The 24695-nt window shown below is 39.0% G+C and overlaps 3 protein-coding genes across 5 annotated transcripts in view; 1 reads left to right on the forward strand and 2 right to left on the reverse strand.

The window, feature by feature from the left end:
* LOC120558708 (protein kinase C and casein kinase substrate in neurons protein 1-like) overlaps nt 1-4514 on the forward strand; it is a 39914-nt gene extending 35400 nt beyond the window's left edge. For both annotated transcript variants that reach the window (XM_039799867.1, XM_039799868.1), the window contains one exon: nt 1676-4514. In XM_039799867.1, the coding sequence (XP_039655801.1) occupies nt 1676-1785 (110 nt within the window). In that variant the 3' untranslated portion in view covers nt 1786-4514. The remainder of the gene's footprint in view (nt 1-1675) is intronic.
* Nucleotides 4515-4682: 168 nt separating this feature from the next.
* Nucleotides 4683-12710, reverse strand: LOC120558709 (SAM pointed domain-containing Ets transcription factor-like). Its single transcript, XM_039799869.1, has 6 exons — nt 12560-12710; nt 8149-8587; nt 6711-6908; nt 6497-6541; nt 6263-6400; nt 4683-5531 (listed from the first exon to the last, which is right to left on the reverse strand). Exons 2-6 carry the CDS (start codon nt 8573-8575, stop codon nt 5353-5355), a joined length of 987 nt encoding a protein of 328 aa, XP_039655803.1. The 5' UTR covers nt 8576-8587; nt 12560-12710; the 3' UTR covers nt 4683-5352.
* Nucleotides 12711-14855: 2145 nt separating this feature from the next.
* LOC120559681 (protein ILRUN-like) lies at nt 14856-23334 on the reverse strand. 2 transcript variants are annotated; one of them, XM_039801596.1, is made up of 5 exons: nt 23088-23334; nt 20880-21034; nt 20563-20760; nt 19279-19604; nt 14856-16921 (listed from the first exon to the last, which is right to left on the reverse strand). In XM_039801596.1, exons 1-5 carry the CDS (start codon nt 23249-23251, stop codon nt 16886-16888), a joined length of 879 nt encoding a protein of 292 aa, XP_039657530.1. In that variant the 5' UTR covers nt 23252-23334; the 3' UTR covers nt 14856-16885. The 2 variants fall into 2 exon arrangements, with proteins under 2 accessions (XP_039657530.1, XP_039657529.1); XM_039801595.1 differs by lacking the exon at nt 14856-16921 and having other exon boundaries at nt 18833-19604.
* Nucleotides 23335-24695: the final 1361 nt, after the last annotated feature.

The following is a 24695-nucleotide window of genomic DNA, read 5'->3' on the forward strand; positions in this document are numbered from 1 at the left end:
AAGTGCTTTAGAGCCCCACACAGTTGCATGAAAACCAATTTAAAGACAAGCTTTACACAGAAAAATAACTACTGAAGAAGCCACAGCTGTACATCTTCCTCATGATTCCCGTACTGCGCATTCAGGTCTGATTTTTTAGGGCATTTTTAGGCCTTTATTTTCACAGGACAGATGAAGACATGAAAGAGAGAGGGAGACGTGCAGCAAAGAGCCACAGGTCTGAGTCGAACCTGTGTGCGCCCTGTCAAGGAGTAAACCTCTATATACGTGCGCCTGCTCTACCAACTGAGCTAACCCGGCCACAAGGTGTTTTCTAATTATCTTAGGAATATCTGACCAGAGGGTCTTTAAAGACTTAATATGACAGACGCCCGGACCCTGAAGACTTTTCTTAACAATTAAAGTTTCTCTTTACATTGTGTGTCACTCACACACAGTGCCACTCACCAAAACTCGTGGTGTGCATCCTTGAAGTCAAACAAAAGTGTCGAATGCACTTCTTTCCTCAAAAAACATTTGCAAAGCCGATTTTTCAAATCTGTACAAACCTGCATTGTTTGCATCCTTGTTTACTTACAATCCGTCTTCTTTATCATTTTGTTGGCACATTGCTGCTTTTGTTGGCGCTTTACCGCCACCTGAAAATCAGTGAAATAGTATTAAACCATTGGCAGGAAATGTTGTTAATTTAATTGTCACACATGTGCTTGTACTTGTGCATGTGTGTGTTGGTCACATAAACTGTTGTGAACAAACAAAACCGGTAGCCCACTCATAAAAACATAGTTTCATAGGGCCACTAGGGGCCAAAAGCTTCACCGGGTACCTTTCATCTACTTTGCCTTTATTGTTGGGTGAAATTTGGTTGGCCTCGCCTAATCAGAGTTGTTTAATTTAAATTCATTAGATTTGGAGAAAAAAAGCTGGGCTGGTGTGGCAGGTTAGCTCAGTTGGTAGAGCGGGCACACATAAGCAGAGGTTTATTCCTCGACGCAGAAGGTCCAGGGTTTGAGTCTGACCTGTGACGGTTTTCCTGCATGTCTTCCCCCCTCTCTCTCCCCTTTCATATTTCAGCTTTCTTATCCAATAAAGGCAGAGATGCCCAAAACGTTTTTTGGATACTTTTAAGCCAATAAGAACAAAAACAATGTTTTGATTTTCCTGCCACAGTTTTATTCTTAGCAGTGTGAAGAAGGCTTTGAAACAACATTTAGACCATTTAGAAAAATAAACAAGCTGTTCTTTGATGGGGTTACATGGCAAACTATTCATGAAACATGTTTATTTGTAAATTAGTGAGCTTTAAAGGTGCTGCTGCTAGGTGCTTAGCTGTTTCTTCTGTTTCCACTCTTTGTTGTAAGCTAAGCTAACAGGTTACTGACGTTATTGTAATATTCACTGTACTCATCTAACGCTCCCAAAATGTCAAACAATATCTTGAAGTGTGTAGATAAAATATGAAAAATCCAAATCTTAAATAATATATATACATTTTTGTTGCCTGGTCAAATTGTACTGGGAGTGGGGGAGAAGTTGACTTCTAAAATACTGGCTACGATACAGAACAACAACAGACAGTATGGAGCGGCATTTACACATATCTCATATTTTAGATTTACATTGACTATTTGACACAGAACTGCGTGTTGATTAAGGAGTGGTGTCTCCTTCACAGGTGATGAACTGACCAAGACTGAGGACGAAGATGAGCAAGGCTGGTGTAGAGGTCGCTTGGACAGCGGCCGAGAGGGACTTTACCCGGCCAATTACGTCGAGCCAATCTAGTCCCGCTATTGGACATGGACACGCCATTGGAGGCAGCTCGAACTGTCCCGTCCAATTGCACCGCACATAGCCAGAGACTTAAGAGCAACACATCCCTTGCCCAACAGATGCGCCAAGCAGTCTTGATAAAAACTTAGTAACCTAAAAGACATTATATCAGTATAATATATTTTATCCAGCATTTGTGGTGGGTGGACCTACACATTTAAAAACAAGAGCAGCAGTTGTTCCAGTATATACACACTCAACTATAACATCAAGACAGACAGTGCAGGAACACATTGCTTCTCTGTGTAGCTGTATTTAATGTATAATGCAGCTTATTTAAACTTGCAGTGCACTGCAGTCTGTTCTTATGTGAGAATGGGAAGATAATAGAAACAGTTATACCCATTCGACCAAGACGAGCTTCTCTAACCTGCATTGTGTATATACAGTGTAATGCCATCTTTGTGTAGCATTTTTAATGCTGTGTGTGGTCAGTCATCATTCTTACATCTGGAATGCTGTGTAGTGTTAAAAGTACCACAAACAGTATCCTCTATTTTTTTTTTTTTCTTGTTTTTTTTTGTTTTTCTTTTGTGATTTGGTCCGACCTCTTTTCCAGTGTGTGTAGTGCTATGTGTGATTTAACTGTTTCTGAACTTGCATAGCAGCATGTGCTATGCAAAAAAAAAACAAAAAAAACGTGCATTCCCTGAATCCTGCAGCCTCGTTGAGGCTACAACTTGATGCAACACATCAACTGCAAATGCAGAGTTCACTTTTTAGCATCACATTCTTCCGGACATGCTTCTGTTTTCATGAAAGGAAGCTTGCTGATGAAGTGATTTTATGTTGTCTTTGTTTTGTTTTTGACATGTTTCTTTTCTTAGCATCACAAACCCGTTGACAGTATCATCTCCATGCAATCCAAGGAAAAGGATACACTGTCTCTGCAGAAGCTTTCATTCTTGGTTCAGTAATTCAGGTGTCATTTTAATCCGCTACTGCTAACAAGAAACACGAGTAATACATTCCCTCAGAGCGAAGCTGGATCAAGTCATCTTACTATACCTGTGCCAGTCACTTTTCTTCCAGAGCGAGGGGCCATTGGAGGCATGTTGATGCGTTACTGTGCTACAGAGGGTTGTCTGAAGATCGAAGCCTCTTCAACAGGACGTGAATGTACCACTGTTTAGGCTTGAAAGAGGGCATATTGTCTAAACATGGTTCTCCACTGTCACTTAAAGCCCTGTCTAGCAAAAAGCACTAGTTATACGGCCCGTTTTCCCTGCTGAGCCAAAGAATGACCCAATACCATCAACTATCCATTTTCTCTCCATGCAATAACAAACAGCTTCAGTGAGGATCATCTTGTAGCTGCTTCCCAATCCACCCAAACTGCATTTGTCTGCAAAACACCGCACAATGACACAGGGAATACATTTGTCACCAGTACTGCACTGCATGTAAGCTGACTCTTACACAGTGCATTACCTGGTTATTTTTAAAGTCTTTAACTTGCTCCATAGGAATTACATTTATAGCAGAAATTGCATTTATCAGATGTTGATTAGTGAGTTATCTTGCTCTAAGTTGCACCTAAATCTCTGATTAGATGGGAGAGATACTTTTTATATATATAACGTAGTTGTCCTGAAGTTTTAAAATTTCACTGGACCAACAGCAGTCAGATGTGTTTAGCTCTGTGTCTGGGACAGGATGTGACAGGTTTGGGTCTCACACGTGAGAAGGAACACATCACCAGCTCACAAGTTGTGTCTTAGAGTAAAGCTGTCCAGCATAGCAAAAAGGACTCCTATCATTAAAACTGTCCAACATCCTTGATGTGCGTATGCACACACACACACACACACACACATATACGCACGCACGCACGCATACACACGCATGCATACAAACACACATGCATTAAACACACACTATACACAACACGCAGGTTCAAACACATAATCCACATAACCAGGTTAACATTTTGGGGAAAAACCTCTTCATCATCCAGTGTGTATGAGTTGTGTAAATGTAACAGAAAAAGAAATGTAAAAAAAAAACAAAAAAAAAATGCAAGTGATTGACTATTAAGACAAAATGTAGTGTTATACATGTAAATGTGATTCATAAAAATAACAGCAATGGAAAACATATTAAGTAATAGGTACCATATCGTATGAATTTCATTGCAATGGAATTGTCAGTGTATCATAAAAGCGTGACGTTATCCCACGCTGTCAGATTTGTATATGATGATGTAATTTAAAGATTATATTCTATTGTAACTGTACAACTGTGTTGAGTTGAGAAATGAGACCTGACCATGTTGAGGCAGTAAAAAGGTGTACATGTAAATGCTTTTTTATGTTGATGATCTTTTCCTTATGCACACAGGGGACAGCAGCTCATGTTGTGGAAACCCTATATTAGCGGTCTAGAAGATGTATGTTCATAGTTAGTGATGTACTTTTATCTCCTAACTGGTGTAGTGCCTGTTCATCTTGATGTAACAAGAAGTTCATTTAAATATGCATAAAGATGATTATGATCACAGATAATGACGATAGTGATGAAAAACTAGACTCAAATTTGTTGTGATGGTGTCAATATTGCGATATTGGTTTGAAAGGGCAAACAAGTTTGTTGAAAAAGTTAGTGTCCGTGTGTTTTTTTGTATGGACTGCACGTGATGTATTATACTATTCCTTGTTTTCACTTTAAAGGGAGACAACACATTTGGTCACATATTGCTTTATTCTGGATCCTGAACATAATCCCAAAGATAGAAATGTAAAAAAGATTATCCATCAAGGCTGGTTCAATAAAATATTAACTTACTTTGGCATTGCTCTGCAACTTCTAAATATTCTGACACTTAAAAAGGATTAAAAAAAGAAAAATTAAAAGGACTGGTTTGAAATTTTGGGGGAAATAGGCGTTTGCTTCTCGCCAAGACTTAGATGAGAAGATTGTTACCACTCACATGTGCTGTATGTTAAATGTGTAGCTTGAGCCAACCGCTGGTTAGCTTAGCTTAGCACAAAGAGTGGAAACAGCTAGCCTTGCTCACTCCAAAGGTATCAAAACTCACATACCAGCACCCCTAAAGCTCCCCACAGAAACAATATTCAGTATACCGGCAGCTGTTTCCAGTCTTCAAGCTAAGCTAAGCTAACCAACTGCTGGCTCCAGCTACATATGTACTGTACGGATATGAGAGTGGTATCAATCTCCTCATCTAACTCTGCAAGAAAGCAAATAAGCATTATTTCTTTGAAATGTTCCATAGTTTGAAGAAATGTGTGTCCTTTTTAGAAACCAAACATCACACCAAAAAAATACATTTCAAACGAGTGATAAAGACAAAATAAAATCACTATTAAGAATAATAAAGTAGAGCGATGTTATGATAGGCAGGAGTGCATAGTTCAGTAGGCAGTCTTTACAATTGAAAAGAAACATCAAGTACAATGAATGAACGAGCTTCAGAGTTCATGTTACTCCTACTGTATGTCCAGCATATCTTTGGTTACTCCTCAGCTCATTCTCTTTCGGATCAGCCGAGCCTCTTTATCAAACGGGGTTGACGAACTGGTAGACCAGTCTGCGTGATACATCAGGCTTTCGAATGATGCCTTTCTTGTAGTACTGTCGTATGGAGCGACTCAGTTTGTCATAGTTCATAGCCGGGCGGTTCTTCCTCATGCCCCATAGCCTGGCCACGAGAGCTGAGTCTTCTATTTTGAAAATCCCTTTGGACAGAAGAAAGTAAATGTAATCTGTTTGGATTTTGAAGTGAACAAGGGAGTCTGCATTTTGGGATATGTGCTTTTTTAGTTTTCTTGCAGAGAGTTTGATGAGAAGACCAATAGACCTTTTTCACGGCAGACATGTTAGTAGGAAAAGCACAGGTGTGTTCAAAACCATTAATGATGGCTACATTCCACTTAGGAGAGGCCCTGGTATTGTGCATGCTGACTCACTGAAACAGCTTACTGGGACACTTAATGGAATTGAGCCATTGTTATGGTTATCAATTTCAGCTGTGCTTTTCCTATTATGATAAGTCAACATGTCTGCTGTGAAAAATGTCCATACCACTCTCATGTGTATATGCTAAATATGATGCTACAGCCAAGAGGAAGTTAACTTAGCTTAGCACAAAGAGTGGAAATAGGGAAGCAGCTAGCCTGGCTCTATCCAAAGTATATTAAAAAAACAAAGTTCCTACAAGGGGTTATGTGCCGAACTATTTCTTGCAGTGACTTGCATCGAGGAGGAAGATAGATTTACATCATGTGTCAACTAGTGGAGAGAGGTATTGAGCTTCTCATCTAACTCTTGACAAGAAAACAAAGCATATTTTCCCAACTGTACTACTATTTTTAAAGTAACTTTAAAGTCCCCATATTTAGTGTTTATAATCAGTATATAAACATTTAATATATTGTTTATAAGAGAGTATAATGTGGTATCGCCCTACCTTTCTCTTTGTTGAGCCAGCGGATGCAGCGGCTGTAGTTGTGAGGCTTGAGGAGCAGGTCTCGGAGGAACTGCCACAGGTGGATGGGCTGGCTGGGGTAGTTACGCATCACATCTGGCCAGGAATTATCATCAGCTACTGACGTAGGAGAGATTTACAGAAACCAGATGTCACTTCTTCAAACCATTGTCTTAGTTAGTTGCATTGAAATCTAGTTTAAAAACAAGAACTTACCAGATTTGCTGTCCTCTGGTGGGCAGCGCTCCTTCATTGCTGCAGCTTAAGGAACAGACAAAAAAAAAAAGAGACCCAATCATGTAGCAGTTTACACACACATTCTTAAATGTGCTCTTAGTCACACTGCATTTGCTTCACAATCAGCCTTTCCTAATTTGCATAACAGCAGAGCTGATGTAGGCTCATTTCCCTGTGTCCCTGTTGTTCTTACCAGATCTCCAGATGTCCAGATGAGCATACAGCATGTCTCCAAACTGTGAGGAGCGTTGTCTGAAGTCTGCTTCTGTCATGGAGCACAGATCCTTCCCGCTCAGCTCCTGAAACATCATGCTGACCTGCGGCAGCTTGTGCAGGTGCTCGGTCCAGAGGAGCCACTTCTGAACGTGCACACAGCTCCAGTCCAAGGGGTCTGAAGAGGTAAACACAGAGAGGCATTTTATTTCACACAGCTCCCCACATGTTCAGACCTTAGATAATGACATTATTTTCACCAATGAAAACATCACACCATCAGTTCAATAGGTCACTAACAGAATCTACAGTTCGACCCATACTAAGGAGTAGAAATCCAGATATCTCCACCTCTGTTGCTTCAATTTTGGCCATTATTTTTTTTTTTAAATGTGTCACGTATGAACTATTCATACGATAATATATATATATATATATATATATATCTTTACTAACTTCAACAGTCATTCTAAAATGATTCATGACGGTTACTACAAACATTTTGTAGGCTTATTGCACTTTTATATTATTGGTCCATTGAATAGACCAATAACAAGAAGAAAAAAAGCATTTGACAATTTGAGAAAAATGTGAAACTGTCATTCAACTGAACCAAAGGTTAAATTATATGCAATATGAGGAATTTTGTAAAGATCAATTAACCAAACCGCAACACAAAAACAAAACCTAAAACTGTGGTTTAAAGATTCAAGTTAGGGTTTTGTCATTTTAAACGACAACATGACTTTTTATTACTTGTAAAAAAGCCAGTCTAACAGTCCCAGGGTACTAAACAGCCTGAGGAAACATTTAGGCTCACAACCTACACTATAAAGTCTGTATTACAAATTGGGGATGTAGAGTTTGAAATTTGTAGTCACATACCAGACCAGCTTGACTAAAAGATATTTCAGCATCTGCTGCTTTAATTCTGACCTTTAAAAAGAAAAGAAAACACGAACACACAAACTCTCTTTTGCAATAATATAGGAACAACACTAAATTGCTGGCTTAGTCTTTCAAATTGAATGCAATTTCAAATTATGAGCCCCCATGAATATGTTTCACACTTTCTGTTATGTAAGAAGCACAAAGCGTATCAAAAGCATATAATCACACAAACTGTATGATTTTAAGGTTCCAGATGAAGACTGAAGATGATCGTCTGTCCACAGACAAGTTTGCACAAGGTGGGCCGGGCCTTAGCTCAGGCTATGAATGCTCAACAGCTGTGTCACTCTGGATGTTGATGTGAGAGCAAACAAACAAATGATGGCTTTTGAACGTTCATTTTATTAGACTACAATGTCTGCCAACACTCTCTTCAGCAGGTTTGTCTATTCAAATGTCTCTCGTTGATAATAATAATAATAATAATAATAATAATAATAATAAGACATTAACCAGTTGTGTCCTACCTGGTGCAATGTTCAGCAGTTTGCAAGCTGTGTCGACATCCTTCAGCACCTCTCCCACCACCATGGTCTGGACCTGCTCCAGACAGCGCTCCTCCACCTGACCCTCCGTCCCAGAGGGGGGGTCCTGGGGTTGGCTGGGCTTGGCTTGGTTTGGCTCCGGAGTGCTGGAGGGAGGAGCAGCTGGAGCTGGGGCCTCTGTCATCCTCAGCACCCAGGGGCTCTCCTCTAGGGCTAATCTGTCGTAGCAGGGGAGGTAGACCCCCGGCCAGCTGAGCTCAGGCAGCCCCAACAAGCTGCGAGGGGGTTTGATGTCGTCCGCCTCGTCCAGCCAGGCCATCGTGTCAGTGGGGGTGTGGCTGATGTAGAGAGGTGAGTGTAGAGGTGCAGTGCAGCCCGTGTGTTCACAGCCTGGACTCCCCATGCTCATGTTTGTTTAACACTGGAAGAAGAAAGCACTTTTTTTTCTCCTTTTCTTTGGCATCATAACAAATTTGCTCCCTGCCTGACATTTTCAACAACAGCGTAACAGAGTTGCATTGATGCTACCATACCCAAATGCTCAATATTGAAACAGTAGCGATCCTAAAGTAAACTTGACATTCATTCCATGGTATTTACTTTGCTGGGACGTTAAAATAAGGGATCTGTCATTCCAGCTTTGCAAACTGGAGCAATTGTGATGGTTAAATTCATCGACGCAATTGCTTGTTTTTTTATTTTTGTTATTCAAAAATTCAGTTTTTTAATCCAGCATTAATTTCAGATTTCCTCATGAATTTCTGTTTGGAAACATCCAGGTCCAATAGGTTCATCCTGTATGAAATTCTGACCTCATACCTTGCACAATTTTCAACATCATTCAACAATATCAGAAAGTTATCTACTCCACCTTTACATGCAGATAAAGAAAGGGAGATCGAAGCATTGTTTGAAACTCCAACCATAAGTAAATGTGTCATTTTGACTGTAATTCCAAAATGCACGTGATTATGGGAAATTAGGTGTTACTATCCCAATGTGACACCCAGTGCCTTTTAGAAATACCATGTAATTAATTGCAAAATAAAAGCTTGATAGAATAGAGCATAAAGGGTGGGACACATATAATATGTGGATAAAGGATAAGTAGCTGGAGCGTATTCATCATGGTATGAGTAAGAGAACAGCTCACCAGGCTGGGAGTGGTGCTGTATATATGCCAGTATTTGATTTGATAAAATGATACACCTGTTTCAATTTCAAGTGATATCATTTTGTATCTACTGAATACATAATGCTTTTGTCAGTTTCGCCTCCTTTGATCCACTGCTCCTCTCAGCAGAATACATGGGACATTACAAAAAACTAAAATGCATCCACAGTATCAGCGTCTGTTCACACTGATTATGATCATTATGCTAAATGTTATTCACAGGCTACCTTTTGGTAAATATTGACAGTGAAGTGCTGCACTGACAGAGTGATTGATCTGGTGACTGGTCCTCAGTCTAAAACAATGGCACGTGGAGCTTTGTTAACAAAAGAGAGTTATACGTAACAAATAAAGTTATTTGAGTGTGATTGCAGGACAAAAGAGGAGGCCGAGATCACAGTAATGACATCAATAGCTGTTCAATATTGTCTATAGCTAACATTTTTTTATCTCCAGATTAACCAGAAAGGTCTTCAGAGTTGTAATTCATTGTGTACAATAATGTAAGATTACCAATACAGGATCACCACAAATGTAACAAAAATAGAGGAATACTTGTAAAAGAAAAAAAAAAACTTCTGTGTCTGTGTGAACAAGGAGCATGGCTTAGATATCTGGCCACTTGTCTCTACTATTATTTCTTCGCCTGCAGGTATTGACAGTTTAAATGTTTAGCAGTGGTAAAACAAACTTGCTCTTCTAGATTATTGCTCTCTCTCTCTCTCTATCTATCTTTCTTTCTCTATCTCTTTTTCTCTCTCTCTCTCTCTTTCTCTCTCTCTCTCTCTTAATTCAATTAAAAGGGCCTTTATTGTCATGGAAGTTTCTATAACAATGTTGCCAAAGCATCCAAATACAATTGGTCCAAATATTCGGACAGAACACAATGAACACTAAACACTAATATGAACATTAACACAATATTAGGAATCTCTCTCTCTCTCTCTCTCTCTCTCTCTCCCCCTCTCTCTCTATTATTTGTAGACTTATATTTGGAGCTGTGTTTTACACCTCATTAGATAGCTGCCAAACTGATATGAGAGGCGATATGAAAGGTTTTGGTCATTCATGGCTGCATTCCACTGTTCTTTGGACAAAGGGTGTTTGACAACACACCTTTATGAGCTGTTCTGTGTCTGTTCAGCAAAATGTCTACATGTGGCTGCCTCTGTATGAGCCCTATGTGTGCCTGTATGTGTGTTTTTGTTACAACTTAAAGGGTGACAGTTTAAAAGAGAGCGAGAGAGCAAGTCATTTAAATTGGTAAAAAGTATAACGTTACACAATTGAGCTTGTATCTTCATGCAAAACATTGACTCACTGAATCAGCTTTACCTTTTTGTTCTCTTACAACAGCATGATTACTGTCATTTATCTCATTATCAATATGCACAAATTACCTGGGGGGAAAATGATTATTGTCTGCATCCCAATTTGTAATACATCACTTTAAATAATGGTTGATGCTTTCAGTGGTTTAGACATCATTATAAAAAAGTTGGAGCCCTAGCGCTGGTAATGGAAGTAATAGTAGTAGGTCTGGTGGCAGAATAGTCAGCTATAGTCATAATAACTGTAGAGGAAATAGTGGGAGCAGAAATACATTAATACATTACCGGTATAACATCAGTAGCACCGTCTGCAGTGCACATAAAAGTAGGGTAGTAATAATAATAGAAGAAGTGATTGCAGTAAAGATAAGGGTGAAAAAGTAACTAAAAATGTCTTAAGCATTGTACTTGTATTTTCATGTTATGCTCATTGATATTTAATTTTAGAGTTACTATAGTGACAATAATTAATAGTTACTAGAGTTACCGCTTACTTTGCATACTACTGTGAGATTTGAAAAAATAAAAAATAAAATAATAATAGATATACAAAATAATACATAATTATAACAAACATGTAATCATATGATAAAATATGAGCCAATCTTCTAGACCAGGGGTCTTCAACGTTTTTTTAAGCCATTACCCCTTAACTAAAAGAGAGATGGAACAAGGACTCCGTACTACATATATTGTACAAAATTAAGTTGCATATTAAACTGGGCCTACAATAACATGTTGGGCAGACTATAGCCTTTCATATACATACCTTTTTTGGTGAATAGAATGCTAAGCTATTAAAATAATAATTGTTGGCATGATTTCATAAATCATGTTTTAATGTTAAACATTCATGTGGCAATGTGAATCCTTAGGATGAACTGTATCTGTGGATGGCTACCTTAGTGACTACCTTACCTGTAGGCCAGTAAGCCTACAGGTAAGGTAGTCACTAAGGTAGTCACTAAGGTAGTCACTAAGCCTATCAATAATGTTTTTTTTTTTTTTCACTAATAGGCATATTTATAATTGCTAATGATATGTTGGATTCATGTAAAGATGTTTTCATTTTTGAAAAAACGTTTCAAAAATGAACAATAGTTTTGTGACCCTCCCTGCAGTAACTCTGAGGACCCCCCCCCCTAGGGGTCCCGGACCCCCTGTTGAAGATCTCTGTTCTAGACTTAACAACCCAATTGTATAAAATGGCGAAAACTGGAATGTCCCAGTAAACCATGACAGTGTGACCGGGAGCCAGCATGCACAACATGAGGACCCTGAAAGCAGCGAAATGGAAGTCAGCCATAATTGATTTTATTATTTACACTTGTGCTTTGATTATTGTGACATGTCAAAATGTCTGCTGTAAAAAAAAAGAAAAGGTATTTCTTTTATTGAATGTTTATTTGTATATGGACATAATTCAGGGACCTAGGGAGATTTCAATTCCTGTGCCTAGATGGGCCTTTCAGAATACACAAAACGCAACAGTAAAATACATTTAAAAAAAGACACAAACTATTTACAAACAATCATACAATAACATCACGATACAACTCAATTACAAGCGCTAGATTCATTCATGATTGCATGACTGTTCCCACTTTAAAAACTGTTTCAACTGAAGTTTAAAATGATTCCAGTCATGATCCATTTTAAGCTCTGTGGGTTCCACATTTTGATCCCCTTTCTGTCCAAATTAGGATTTAGGAAAGGGCACTTTACAGTTCCCCACAGTATGTGAATACTTCCTCCACTGCTGATAATCCAAGTGGTAGCAGTGTTAGTAGCAGGTACTATCATGTGGTAGTAATAATAGTAGTTCGGTAGCAGAAATAGCCTCGTATTATTAGTTATTTTTGAGTCTTATTGTGAGCTGCTGTCTTACCTTGTCAGTGTTGGATTCAGTATAGAGTTTCCACTGTTCCTCTGTCTAAGTGTGGACTAAAGTCATCTGTTTTGCCTTCAGGCGAGGATGTGCTGTATGTGTCTCTCACAGCTGGATCACTTCTGTCCACTCCAACTATCGACACACCTTGTTTGACTCCTGGTCCAAGCAGCAATAGTTTGACTTATTCGGGACACAGTGCCTTCGTGACATATCAATTCTGAAAGAAAGGGTGTGTCCCAATGAGGGAGGTTGCTCCAAGTGCCTACTTAATAATGACTTGGGGCAGTATTGCAGTATTCACAGAGAGTTCCTTCAGTAAACAATGCTGTTGAGTTTAACAGCCTGGGGAGAATCTGTGAGTGAGGGCCGCTTTTTTTACTAGCATTTCAAGAATGGCAGTTTTTAATGATAATATTCAAACTTTTTGAACATACAAAACTATTGACTCCAACTTTATCTTATCTAATCCGATCCAAGTAGAAAAAGTTCACCATTCTGTGTGGAAGGTGAGGAATAATGCATTATTACTTTGGGATAAATCTACAGCTCAGGCCCAGTAGAAATGTATACATGAAGAACTGGGAAACTCACTGCAGTTAAACACTCAACTAAGACTGACTGTCAAGTTGTTCCACTGTTAGAGGATCAGCACACTGTTTTATATATATATATATATCATATAGTAGCTTTCCATTGTAGTCAAGATTAAGGAAGATGAAAGTGAATTACTATGGTGAAAAAATAGTCCCAAACATGTTTATAATCAGTCACCACTGGTCCTTTTGGGACTACATGTATTGGACAGAGATAATTAGATGAAAAGTGACGTATAATGACTAATTTCTGTCATAATGTTTCAGGATTTACCGTAAGAGAGATATCTTGCTTATGGAGAGAGGATCTAATATCTTGCTGTGTGGATAGTGGGTCTTTTTCAATAGGCTTGATCTCAGCTTGACTTTATATTACACCAGAAAGGCTGGTGATGTAAAGACACAGGGGCTCTAGAGCACAACATCCATGAAATATCAATAAATCATCCGGGGATGGTTAGAGTTGTCTTGAAAGTTTGAAAACTAGTATCAGAAAACTTGAGTAAGTGGTAAACAGAGGGAGTACAAGAGAGCAAAAGAGAAAGCGAGACTGGGTAAATGTTTGATTAAACTAAACGGTAGTGTTTGCGCAGTCGTGTTGAAATATTCTAAAGAAGTGCTGCATGTGTATGCACTCACATCAATCGCCTTCAAAGGCCTTCTTTGAAATAGAAATTACAGCTTTAGCAACCTGCTCCCAACCTGTACTCTAGCTTGGGTTGTTAAAGTTAAAAAAGAAAAGAAAAGAAAAAGAGTTCATCCATAAGGTGCTTTTGTTTGAAAACTTACATAAGCTTTTTTTTAGTCGGTTGGATCTTTACAGTCATTCAATCTTACTTTACTGTGCTACCTTAATACATGCCGTGTGCCTTGCTATTTTAACATTCAACCTATGCAAATGTCAAGCAAGTGCTGCCCCCTCAGGCAGTTTGGTTCTGCGTCTGGACCCTAAGAGATGGTGAGGCACCTTGGATCAGCTGCTTTTGACCAGTAAACCTCCAGGCTACCATTTAATCATTAGGCACATCTACTGGCCACGATCGGTCTCGTTCAGGTTTTACTTTTGAACTACAGTTACTGTTCTTATCGCTCTCATCATCTTGAAAGTATTTTGACTGCTCACTGACACCAGAAACCAATGCACTGGTCTTGATTTGGCCATGTTGCAAATTCAAACGTAGCAACACACAGAGTCTGTGTGTCGTCCTGCGGTGCTTCACTGTTTGGAGGGAAGCTACTGAATGCAGAAACCTGGCTCTGTCTTTTGAAGAACAATATTGAGCAAGAGCACGTTATGTCAATAATGCATTTAATAATGCAGTAGTGTCTTGGTTCATGCTTTTAATATGAAAATTTTAATTATTTTTATTAGAATTACTAAAAGGCCCCTGTAAATCCATAAGACTGACCAAAGCCCCTGTTAAATGCACAATTTCCTTAATACAGTGCAAATGCATAAAGACTGACAGCACATTGGGGAAAACTGCTGCATGCCAGTGGGCAAAAAAAAAAACCAGTGGACTACATGGGATGGCATGTGTTTTTTGGAACTAGTAGATGTTAAAAAGAAGAAAACACATGGTGAAAATATGGTGTTCAAAACTGTAAAATCATGACTTCAGATCTACTGTATTGAGGTTTTTTACGCCTGGAAATTGAAATTGCTTCTGCAGAAACAACATGACACAAAGCCCAAAACGTCAGTTTTCAGTGATAATTTAATCATACAAACATTCTTCAAACACACAGGAAAAAAAAGCGTTCATCTGTTTGCACTTCCTCGCTCTCATAAATGTGCTGTTGTAAGAGTCTTAATGCCAACTGATTCATTCTGCAATCTGGCCAGTGGAAACCTCAGAGAGATATTACACTAATAACAAAATACACTTGATGAATTGGCGTTGACAGCGGATACCTTTGACGGCAGGGAGAAACATTTATGATTAACATTTTTGCACAGCTAATGCACAGAGATCCGCATGACATGTTGAAGTATTGGCTGGTATTGTCATGCTGTCAAAGCTCAATAACCCTGGGGCTCACAGTTAGTGCCTCAATAATGAAGGGTGTTCACCTGACAAGGGGGTCTTATACACTGTCTGTGGATGATAAGATAAAATCACATTGACTTGACAAACCCTTCAGGACTTAACTGTACTTGTGGAGGAGAAAGGTACACACGGGCCTTGTGATGGAGGTTGCATTACTCAGTGCATAGATCAGCTGGTTAGTGCAAGTAAATGTGCAGTAACAATTCTGCGAGACAACATCAGTCTGTCACTTCATGGTAATGTCACTGGTGCAGGTAAGTTTGCATCTGCAATGATCAAACAAATGTTCAAATGTGTTTAAGAAGCTCATCGATGGTTAGTGAGAACATTTTGTAGACTCTAATGTGGAACATCATACGCATCATTTTTAACAATAGACATTGTTTTTTGTATTCAGAACAATAACTACACTCATAAAACTGCCAGTTCGATGCAAATATACAACGTTGAATCTTTGGGTAAATTAATATATTTCCAAAAACATTATCTTTTTCTACATTCATCAAATACATTCAACTTAATATGATAAAACAGACAGCTTCAAGACAGCTTTAAAATGGGTGACAAAGAACAATTATGTTTTCTTTTTTATAATGTGTCATAATGTTTTTACTGCTGTTCGTATGGCTTGAATTCAATGTATTATGTCATAGTGTGCATTCATCATGTTGTTGTGTTGTTTAATTTTAATTCAAGCATGTAAAACTAAACTAAATCTTAGCTTTAGATAATAGGAAATCTGTAATACTGCATTATTACTAATAATGAATATTCTGCTAATATTCTTTTAATATTTCATAGATGTTTATATGCAAAAGTACCAGCAATGTGTGGGGGAAGAAAAAAAACCCTTCATCATGTTTGACTACAGAACGTATAATAAAATAGTTGGCTCCAGAGTCTAGCTTAAGAGAAAAATGTTTCTGTACAATGATGAAGACTTAAATCATAGGAGCTATACTGTAAATAAGAGTTCTGTTTCTCAGTGTTGATTTTATCTTCTCTTATCTTGTTTGTAATGTAATGGCTGACTCCCTCCAGTGGACAAACTTGTATCCCATTTAAAATAGTAGGTAAACGATTGCCCGTACTGCACAGGCCATGTTGAATCAGCCTCAGATATATTTCTGAAGGATGTGGCTGTTCCCCTTCTCTTAAAAAAAAAGTGTATATTAAAAAATGAAGATAAAAAGTAAACAATGATATCCAATAGTTTGTTTCAGATATGCCCATATTTAGCAGAAACTGGAGAATCAGTTGGCAAAATAAATGGCTTTTCCTCCAAAGTCTCTCTTTCAGGTTGCACAATGCACACACACACACACACACACACACACACACACACACACACACACATGTACACACAATTCACAAATACCCACTCCTGTCATCATTGTTTCATTTGCACTCTGACAACTAAAAAAAAATCAGAAAAAAGAGAGACTCAAATCACTCAAAAGACTCATAGCACTCGTTTTTAACTTAGCATTCACACGTGCATACAGTGGGTTGTGGGGTGTTGGTTGAGCTGCACGTCGGGAGCGTTGGCCTCTGGTTTCTCAAAGTGTAGCTGGACTTTGCATAAAGTGTTTTTGAATCTCCACACTCTCGACCAGCTACTTATTGGTGTGACAGACTCCAGAGGTTTGGTGCTGCTTCAATGTGATAAGTCCCATGATTTAAGATTGCCCAAAAGGATAGGGCTCCTGTATACCCTGTAAGGAAGAGATATGATTAAAAAAAAAACAGACAGTAGGGCTGCAAGATATGTAGGAAATTTGGCAAAAAAAAGACTTAAAGGTGCCCTGCCACACGTATTTTATTACTTTGTGGTAATGTCTGAAGTTCTACCATGGACTCTGTAACATTTTTTGTGGAAAAAATGCCTTGGTTACCTTGTTTCAAACCATTCTAGCGTGGTATAGAAAGCCTGCAGGAAGACTCAGCTCGATTTCTGCCAGTTCTCATTAATATTCAACGAGCTAAGCTGCTTGACTCTGATTGGCTAACAGCTAGCGAATGAGAATCTGGCTATCAGCATCCTTTACCCAGCGCAACTGGGCGAGCTCATAAATAGTAATGAGCTCAGGCAATATGATGTCAGACTGACCAGCTTTTGTAATTGGCCAGATTTCTCCGCTTATTTCTTTTCAGTGGCTAGAGCTGACAGAGGAAGTAGTGGTTCATTTTCACATTCATGACATAACACAAACACATATGGACCTAACCTATTTCAAAAAATACAAGTAAAACGGTTTTGTGTGGCAGGGCACCTTTAAGTGTACAACTCCACTATCTGAAAAGTGAGTGGGCTCAAACGGCTGCCTCAGTTTTTTTTTTTTTGCTCAGTCCACCTCCCTGTCCCTGCCTTCCGTCATTTGTCACTTTCCCCACGCCTGTGCATTTTTAAGGAACTTTCTAGAACTGCCATTCTCCACCTGTCCACCAGATGTCGTCGAACTTCCAAAACCATCCTTACCTGCTGACACACCTGCCTTTTTATTATCTCATTAGTCCGTCAGTATATGTAACCAGCTCACTCATCCTTTACCTTTGCCAGTTTGTCATGTTGTACACGTCTGTGTTCCAGCAATCTGTACCCGTTCTCCTGGTCCCCTGATATCTGCTACCTGTGTTTTGACCTGCTGCCTGCCACACCCCTTTGGATTTGTTTTCCTTCTCATGCCTGACTGTAAGCTTGATACATTTAAACACTGGTTTAGTAAAGTTCTTTTTCTTTGACCTGTTCTGCCTCAGTGTCTACATTTGTGGTCTCAATCCCATTGCCTTTTATATACACTTTTAGATGTTTTTTTATGCAATGCTAGCAGGTTTGGTTTGTGACCAAATGTCTGCAAAATGAAAACCTGAGCTGTGCTTTGTGTTTAGTGCTAACTGGCAAATGTTTGTAAGCTTAAAAGGCTAAACTGACATGGTTAAACATCAGATTTTAGCATCTAGCTCAAATCACCACTGTTTACCAAGTACAGCCTCAAAACCTCTAGTGTGGCTTTAGACTAGTCTTGTTAAAAGCTAAGTTTAAAGCGCCCATATTATGCTCATTTTCAGGTTCATAACTGTATTTTAAGGTTGTACCAGAATAGGTTTACATGGTTTAATTTTAAAAAAACACCATATTTTTGTTGTACTGCACAGCTCTCTCTCACGGCTGCAGATCCTCTTTTCACCTGGTCTCTGTTTTAGCTACAGAGTGAGACCTCTTTTCTTCTTCTTCTGTACTATCTTTGATTGCACTCGCACGTGTGCAGTAGCTTAGATGTAGATCATGTCAGCTAGCTAGCTCCATAGTCAGTAAAAGAAAGGCTGTTTGTCTAAATGAGGGCGCACATGTAAGTAGTTCTTTTGTAGATTATGGTGAACTTGTGTGTGTTGTAGCAGTGCTTTGCTATTGAGTTAGGTAGGTAGCATGCTAACGTTAGCATTAGCATGCTAACGTTAGCATTAGCATGCTAACGCTACGAGCTTGCCGATTTTGAACAGCTCACCCGGAGACTGAAGGCAGGACATATTCAGAAACCGTATCTCACTCAAAACAGCATGGATGGATTTTTTTCAAAGTTTGTATGCGTGTGGAAGCACCAGAGACACAAAAGAACACCCCAAATCCCAGAAAAAGTGTTTTTTTCATAATATGGGCACTTTAAAATATTAAATGGGAGTAATGAACTGCTCTGGAGCTTTATTTTAATATGGTAGCAACCCAGTTTATCTAATACTGCAGCCCTGAGCAATGCTTTCTGTCTAAAGGTATATTGAAATTACTTGAATAGTACGATGATTTCAGCTGAACAGAAACTTAGATTAGATATTTATCTACCTATGATTGGGGGTTACTTTCAACTCACACAGTGAACTTGAGAAATATCTTACACTTAACTTTGTATTTATAGATTAGATGTAACCTGTTTTTTTTTATTATGGAAAGCTTACAGGTTTTGAAGTTGTTCTGTCATTTGATCGTTATGTCACTGATGATGGAAATTTGAAGAAACGTACCCCAACCATTTATTCACTAGTATGGAGAATTTCCCTGCCCTTTGATGGGTCTTACCTGGTTATAAGCGACTACTGATAGATTGCTTTGTAGACTGTTTGCTACAATATCCACAGAGTTGTGTGAAAGTCCATTCTGCTCTTGCTGCAGCTGGTTAGGGCTTCCCTGCCAATGTTCCTCTGCAACCCTGTGACCGCTGGCATCGTGGAGGCTGTTATTGTTGCTGTTGGGGCACTTGCTCTTTTCTGGCGAGGCGAAGGGGTTGTAATCTCCTTCCAGGCTGCGGTGAGGCTGAGTGTTGAACTCCGCTTGAAAAGAGGAAAGCTGCTGTGTGACGCCAAGGAGGCCTCCAACCTCCACACTCAGGATCACCCAAATGACATCTGTCAAAAGAAACAAACAAGATGTTATAATATACAAAGCCACTACCAGGGTTTCCCCCATTGTATTGCAAGCCTGGCCTAAGCCACTGGGAATTATTTTGTAATGTAGTTTAAAGACATTTTTTAAACTACAGTTACAGTGGGGTGGCTCGGTTGGAAACGTAGACGTAGTCATATTTTCAAATCTCCAGTCAGCTTTTAGCACTGACTTAATGTAGGGCCATATGGAATCTTTCTTATCACTTTTTTAAATCCTCAATTTTGCATTGAATCAGTCTGAGACTGGCCCCAGCCGAGCCCTCGTCGAAAAAAAAAAAAAAGACCCTTGAAACAACTTTTCTGGGGGAACTATGTACAAAAAGATTATATTAACCAGTCTGAATATTCCAAATAGCCTCTGAAACATAAATTATGTTATATTATATAACATTAAATAAAATTAAGCTGGACCCACAGTATCCTCAAAGATTCAAAGTGCTCCAGGTCTGCAATTCTTTTCTCTTTTAAAGCCATAAGGAGACTGATGGTGTTAAGTGAGGAATTATCATTATGAACACCTAAATGAAACATTAAGGCCACGTATAATTTTTAATTGAGTATCTCTGCTGCTTAATTTGTAACTAGGCAAGTCTTGAGGGACTTCCTGTTGGATCCATCATCCTACACGTTGAACTTAAAGGAGGACATAAATCAATTTAATTAATGACTCTTAATTTAATTTGTGTGTGTGCTGATAGAATGGCCATTTAATCTTTTACTAGTTTTCACTGAAGGAAAAGCATACAAAATTATCTAGCACTTTATCTTCAGTAACGACACAAGTACTACAGTACTCAGCTGAATATTTGCGTGTCGGCAGCTCAGTTCAAATCATGATTAATATTATTAAACTGCTGATTATTCTCTATAAAAAGTCTTAAAAAGCCCAAGGTGACCTCGTTTGTCTTTCTTTCCTCACCTCCATAGTAAAGTCCGGTGGCTGTGCACATTCTCCACTGGCCCTGGTACATGCCAGGAGACGCAGGGCTATGCATCTGCACACTAACATCAGCCATTTCCTGAGGGTCTAGAGACCGCACCATCACCATGTTTACATGCCCAAACTGATCTCCTCCGACATACTTCAGACAAACCCCAGGAGGCCATGACTCTGCACCTGGAAGACACACAGAAAATTATGCTGAACTCGGCATGACATGTCAGTGTTATTATTTTTCATTTACGTCTGGTGTCAGCTCTGTGATCCATCTATTATTATTATTCCAGCAGACTTACCTGTGTTCTGTACTCTCCAGGTCTTTGTGAAAGGAGTGTCTGGTGGAACTGATTCTCCCTCACCAATCGTCACATCGCTCACAAAGGACATGCACGGTGCACTGATGTTGGGACTCTCAAAGTCATAGTAGGCTCCGATGGCTGCTTGTAAATTCCTGCGACAAAAGAAGGCAGAAATCCAGGTGATCAGTACAAATATATATATTGGAGCATAACGTGATTTGTGTAGGGGAAACCCCATGATTCAACAGCAGTTTACACAGATATGACATTTATATGGGGCTGAAGTCCTGTCCCATTTACTAGCTGGCCTCCCGTCCACTAATATCCTGAGGTTTATTTCAAGATTTTCATCAAGATAGAAGAAGAGTTATTTGTAAGCATTAAATAACATCATATCTCGGGTTGCAACTAAGGATAATTTCATTATTCATTGATCTGCTGATTATTTTTTAAATTGAGTAATCATGTCAGGGCGACCTCTAGCTCACCCAGTAAGAGCGTGCGCCCCATGTAGGCTGCGTCCTTTGCAGCGGCCCGGGGTCGAGTCCAACCTGCAACCCTTTGCTGCGTGTCATCCCCCATCTCTATGCCCCAAAAAAGAATCTAAAAATTAAGTAATCATGTGAAACAGTGACAACAGTCACAATTTCCTCAAGCCAAGGGTGACTTCTTCAAACTGCTTGTTTTGTCCAACCAACTAAAACCCAAATATATTCAAACTACAATCACATTTACTCTTACTTTGTTTATTGTTATGCACCAAAACACAAAGGTGAATTGCTTGTATGTGAAAACCTACTTGGCAATAAACCTGATTCCTATACTGACATATGACAAACGATATACCAATTTAAAAAAAATAATAATAATAATATATATATATATATATATATATATATATATATATATATATAAATCAAAAAGAATCTATCAAGAATCTATCAAAAATCCTACTACTAGGGCTTGGGAGTAAATCTGGGTCCCTGACAAAACATGAAATTCATTCTACAAGAGATTGTGATATGTTACTATATATACAGAGTATAACATCAGTTTGTGTTTTTTGACTGTGCATATTGCCAAACAACTGAGATGTCTGCAGACCCAGACAGATTGCGAATAGGTGCTTCCCGTGACATGCTGGTCATCCATAAACCAGCAGTTTTTATTTTTAGAAAGCCCGTTGCAGAGGAGTTATTACACGGCATCACGTGGTACTACTACAGCCCGCACTGCCCATAGACACCCTGTTATCTTCCATAGATCTGCATCGGCTTAATACTGCATAAGCCCAGAAAGATTTATTTAAGGGAATAATTCAATATGACCTTTCTGTACCTAGCTAACCTATTACCTTTTTCATTTTCTAAATAGTCACCGGAAGTCGCATTTTAAAGCTCAAAAAATGCAATGCAACTGCAGTTTGAGGTATACCTCACTACGTAAAACATACATATTAATACATTTTGTCCAGGCACAGTGAGGTAACGATAAGATTCGCCAGGCTTGCACAACTAGCTACTGTGTGAGCTTTGAGCAACACACGCGTCGAAAGGTTGCGTAATAAACATTATCGATCCCCGCTGTGGTTGTCGTCAAGGAATGACACATAACGTCAACGTTTGATCATATTGGCTGTCTAACACAATAGGCAGTTAATAGACTGTGAATAATTTGTTATAAACGTTTAGCTAATTATCCGTTCAGTTCAGTGACTGCTAACGTTACCTGGTAGTAGGCAACGTAGCTTTGCACGCAAATGGTGACCAACCTATTACGTACAACTCCCTTTAGCAGCCTGAACAACATTTACGTAACACAATAGTTTAATGTAGCTATTTTCATTCAAATACCACACCCGCTTCCATGCAAACTCGTGTGTTAACTACAGTTCATTTATCTTCTAGACATTTTTATCACAACAGCCGCTAAGCTACCCTCCACTGTGTTCCTGACAGACAATCAAAAGTCGGAGACACGGTGACTCAGCTAACGCTAGTTAAGTTACTACAACGTCGTTATCTGTCATTGTACCCACGTTTACATACTTAACGTAAACGCTATTACTCTGGCACAATGAAGGATAACACTTCCTATGATTTACCAATTAAATATATTTGTACGGTGGGTAGAAAGCTAGTTAGTGTGCAGTGTCTATTATATAACATTCACCACACAGCAGGCCAGACGAGTCCTCGAGCTCACCAGTTGGTCATGTCCAGAAAGAAGGCGCATCCGGCGGGGTTTAGCTGAAACCCAAGGAGCCTCTGGAATTCCGATATTAGGATATCTTTGTCTGTTGTACCCATGCAGCTAAATTTCTGCATGAGCTCCTGGTCCAGGTCCAGGTCCAGTTCCATGCTCTCCATCTCAGATTCGCCCGGACAGAGACAGGGCTTCGCTCCTAATTTAGTCCGAGGCCTCTACTTGTCATAACAAACTCAACAACCTGGCCGAGTGCGCATGTCACATGATTGTGTTTTGTGCCTCAACCTATGAGCCACAGGCCTGCTGTAGAAAAGAAAACATTGAGCTATACTTGAACTAATATTCATACTAATGTGTAGTTATACATTAAATGGTTATGTTTAATTAACTGTAAGCCTAAACCAATTCAACAATATATTAATATAACATACAATCATATCATGGGTATTGTGAAAATGGCCATAGAAGATGGTTATCTTTGGCCCCCATAAAATGTGTTGTTTCTTTAGCAATATTATATTTATACACAGGTAAATGAGCAGTAGGATAGGTTTATGTGTTCTGTTCTATACTTTACATGGTCAGATTAACCTATTTTGGGGCTGGGGGCAAAAAGTTGCTGTTGGGGCCCCTAGCTGTTGCCTCCAGGTTTCCATCAAGCACAGTGCACACTACAGCACACTAAAGATGGCTGGAATAACTACAATTTCCAAAGCGTGTAACTCTCCAGTCGCCTCTCCTTTAGCTCAGCAAAATCTGAATTGATTATTTCACAAATATTAGTTGTGCTTTATGTGGTTGACGTTGGATGGTGACTCTGCTAACTTCCAGCTGACTCTAGCCTGGGCTAGCTAGCAACCTGGACAGTCAAGTTTAAACATCAGAGTAAACACAGAGGAAAAGGTGGAGAAGATGAGCTCAGGCCTTATATATGTCAATGGCTCAGGCTAGCAAGACCATCTCTGTGGACATCCCATGACTGAGTTACTTATTAGGATGCCATTCAACCGTGTGACTCTTTTTCTGTATGCCGATCTGACGGCCACTTTCTGCTTTATGATGAATCATGCACAAGCTGAATCTGATAGATAACATTTCACTGGAATTTTACCTTGTACGACTTCATGTGACAATCTGTTTGTTTGGTTGATTGATTGATTGATTCATTCATTGAATACTACCTGTTAAGATAAGATTGATCCCCAGAAGGCAAATTTGATTGTCACAGAAGCACAGCAATAGTACAGATAAATAAAAATAATGAATAATAAGAGAACTAAACTAAAATCAATTTAGAATAAAAATAGAAATACTATACAAAAACATATATAGAGACAAAAATTGCAAGATAAAGTATATAGTGATTAATAGTAGCAGAGTCAGCAAGCAGTGTATACCGGATGACAACTAATGGCACTTAGTGTTTGTCTGTCTTAATATAGCCTAGGTTTTCAGTATAGCCCGGTTTCCATCCAAATATAACACACATTTTAGCCTAATTTTCATAAAATTGGCAAAATAAAATGCTTATTCACATTTTCATCTGCTACTGTTTATTTTGTTCTTATATTTTTAATATAATGTATTGTTATTTATGTCAAGCAC

Source organism: Perca fluviatilis, chromosome 5, assembly GCF_010015445.1.
Source record: "Perca fluviatilis chromosome 5, GENO_Pfluv_1.0, whole genome shotgun sequence".
Classification (NCBI taxonomy): Eukaryota; Metazoa; Chordata; class Actinopteri; order Perciformes; family Percidae; genus Perca; species Perca fluviatilis.

Bases quoted from the DNA above. Each gene is read 5' to 3' on its own strand.
- LOC120558709 (XM_039799869.1), bottom strand. From the start codon at position 8,575: ATGAGCATGGGGAGTCCAGGCTGTGAACACACGGGCTGCACTGCACCT. The intron at 6,401-6,496 runs GTAAGTTCTTGT...CTCCTACGTCAG, and splicing joins ACCAGAGGACAGCAAATCTG to TAGCTGATGATAATTCCTGG. The intron at 5,532-6,262 runs GTAGGGCGATAC...TTCTGTCCAAAG, and splicing joins CTGGCTCAACAAAGAGAAAG to GGATTTTCAAAATAGAAGAC.
- LOC120559681 (XM_039801595.1), bottom strand. From the start codon at position 23,251: ATGGAGAGCATGGAACTGGACCTGGACCTGGACCAGGAGCTCATGCAG. The intron at 21,035-23,087 runs GTGAGCTCGAGG...CTTTTGTCGCAG, and splicing joins TTTCTGGACATGACCAACTG to GAATTTACAAGCAGCCATCG. The intron at 20,761-20,879 runs GTAAGTCTGCTG...TGTGTCTTCCAG, and splicing joins CTGGAGAGTACAGAACACAG to GTGCAGAGTCATGGCCTCCT.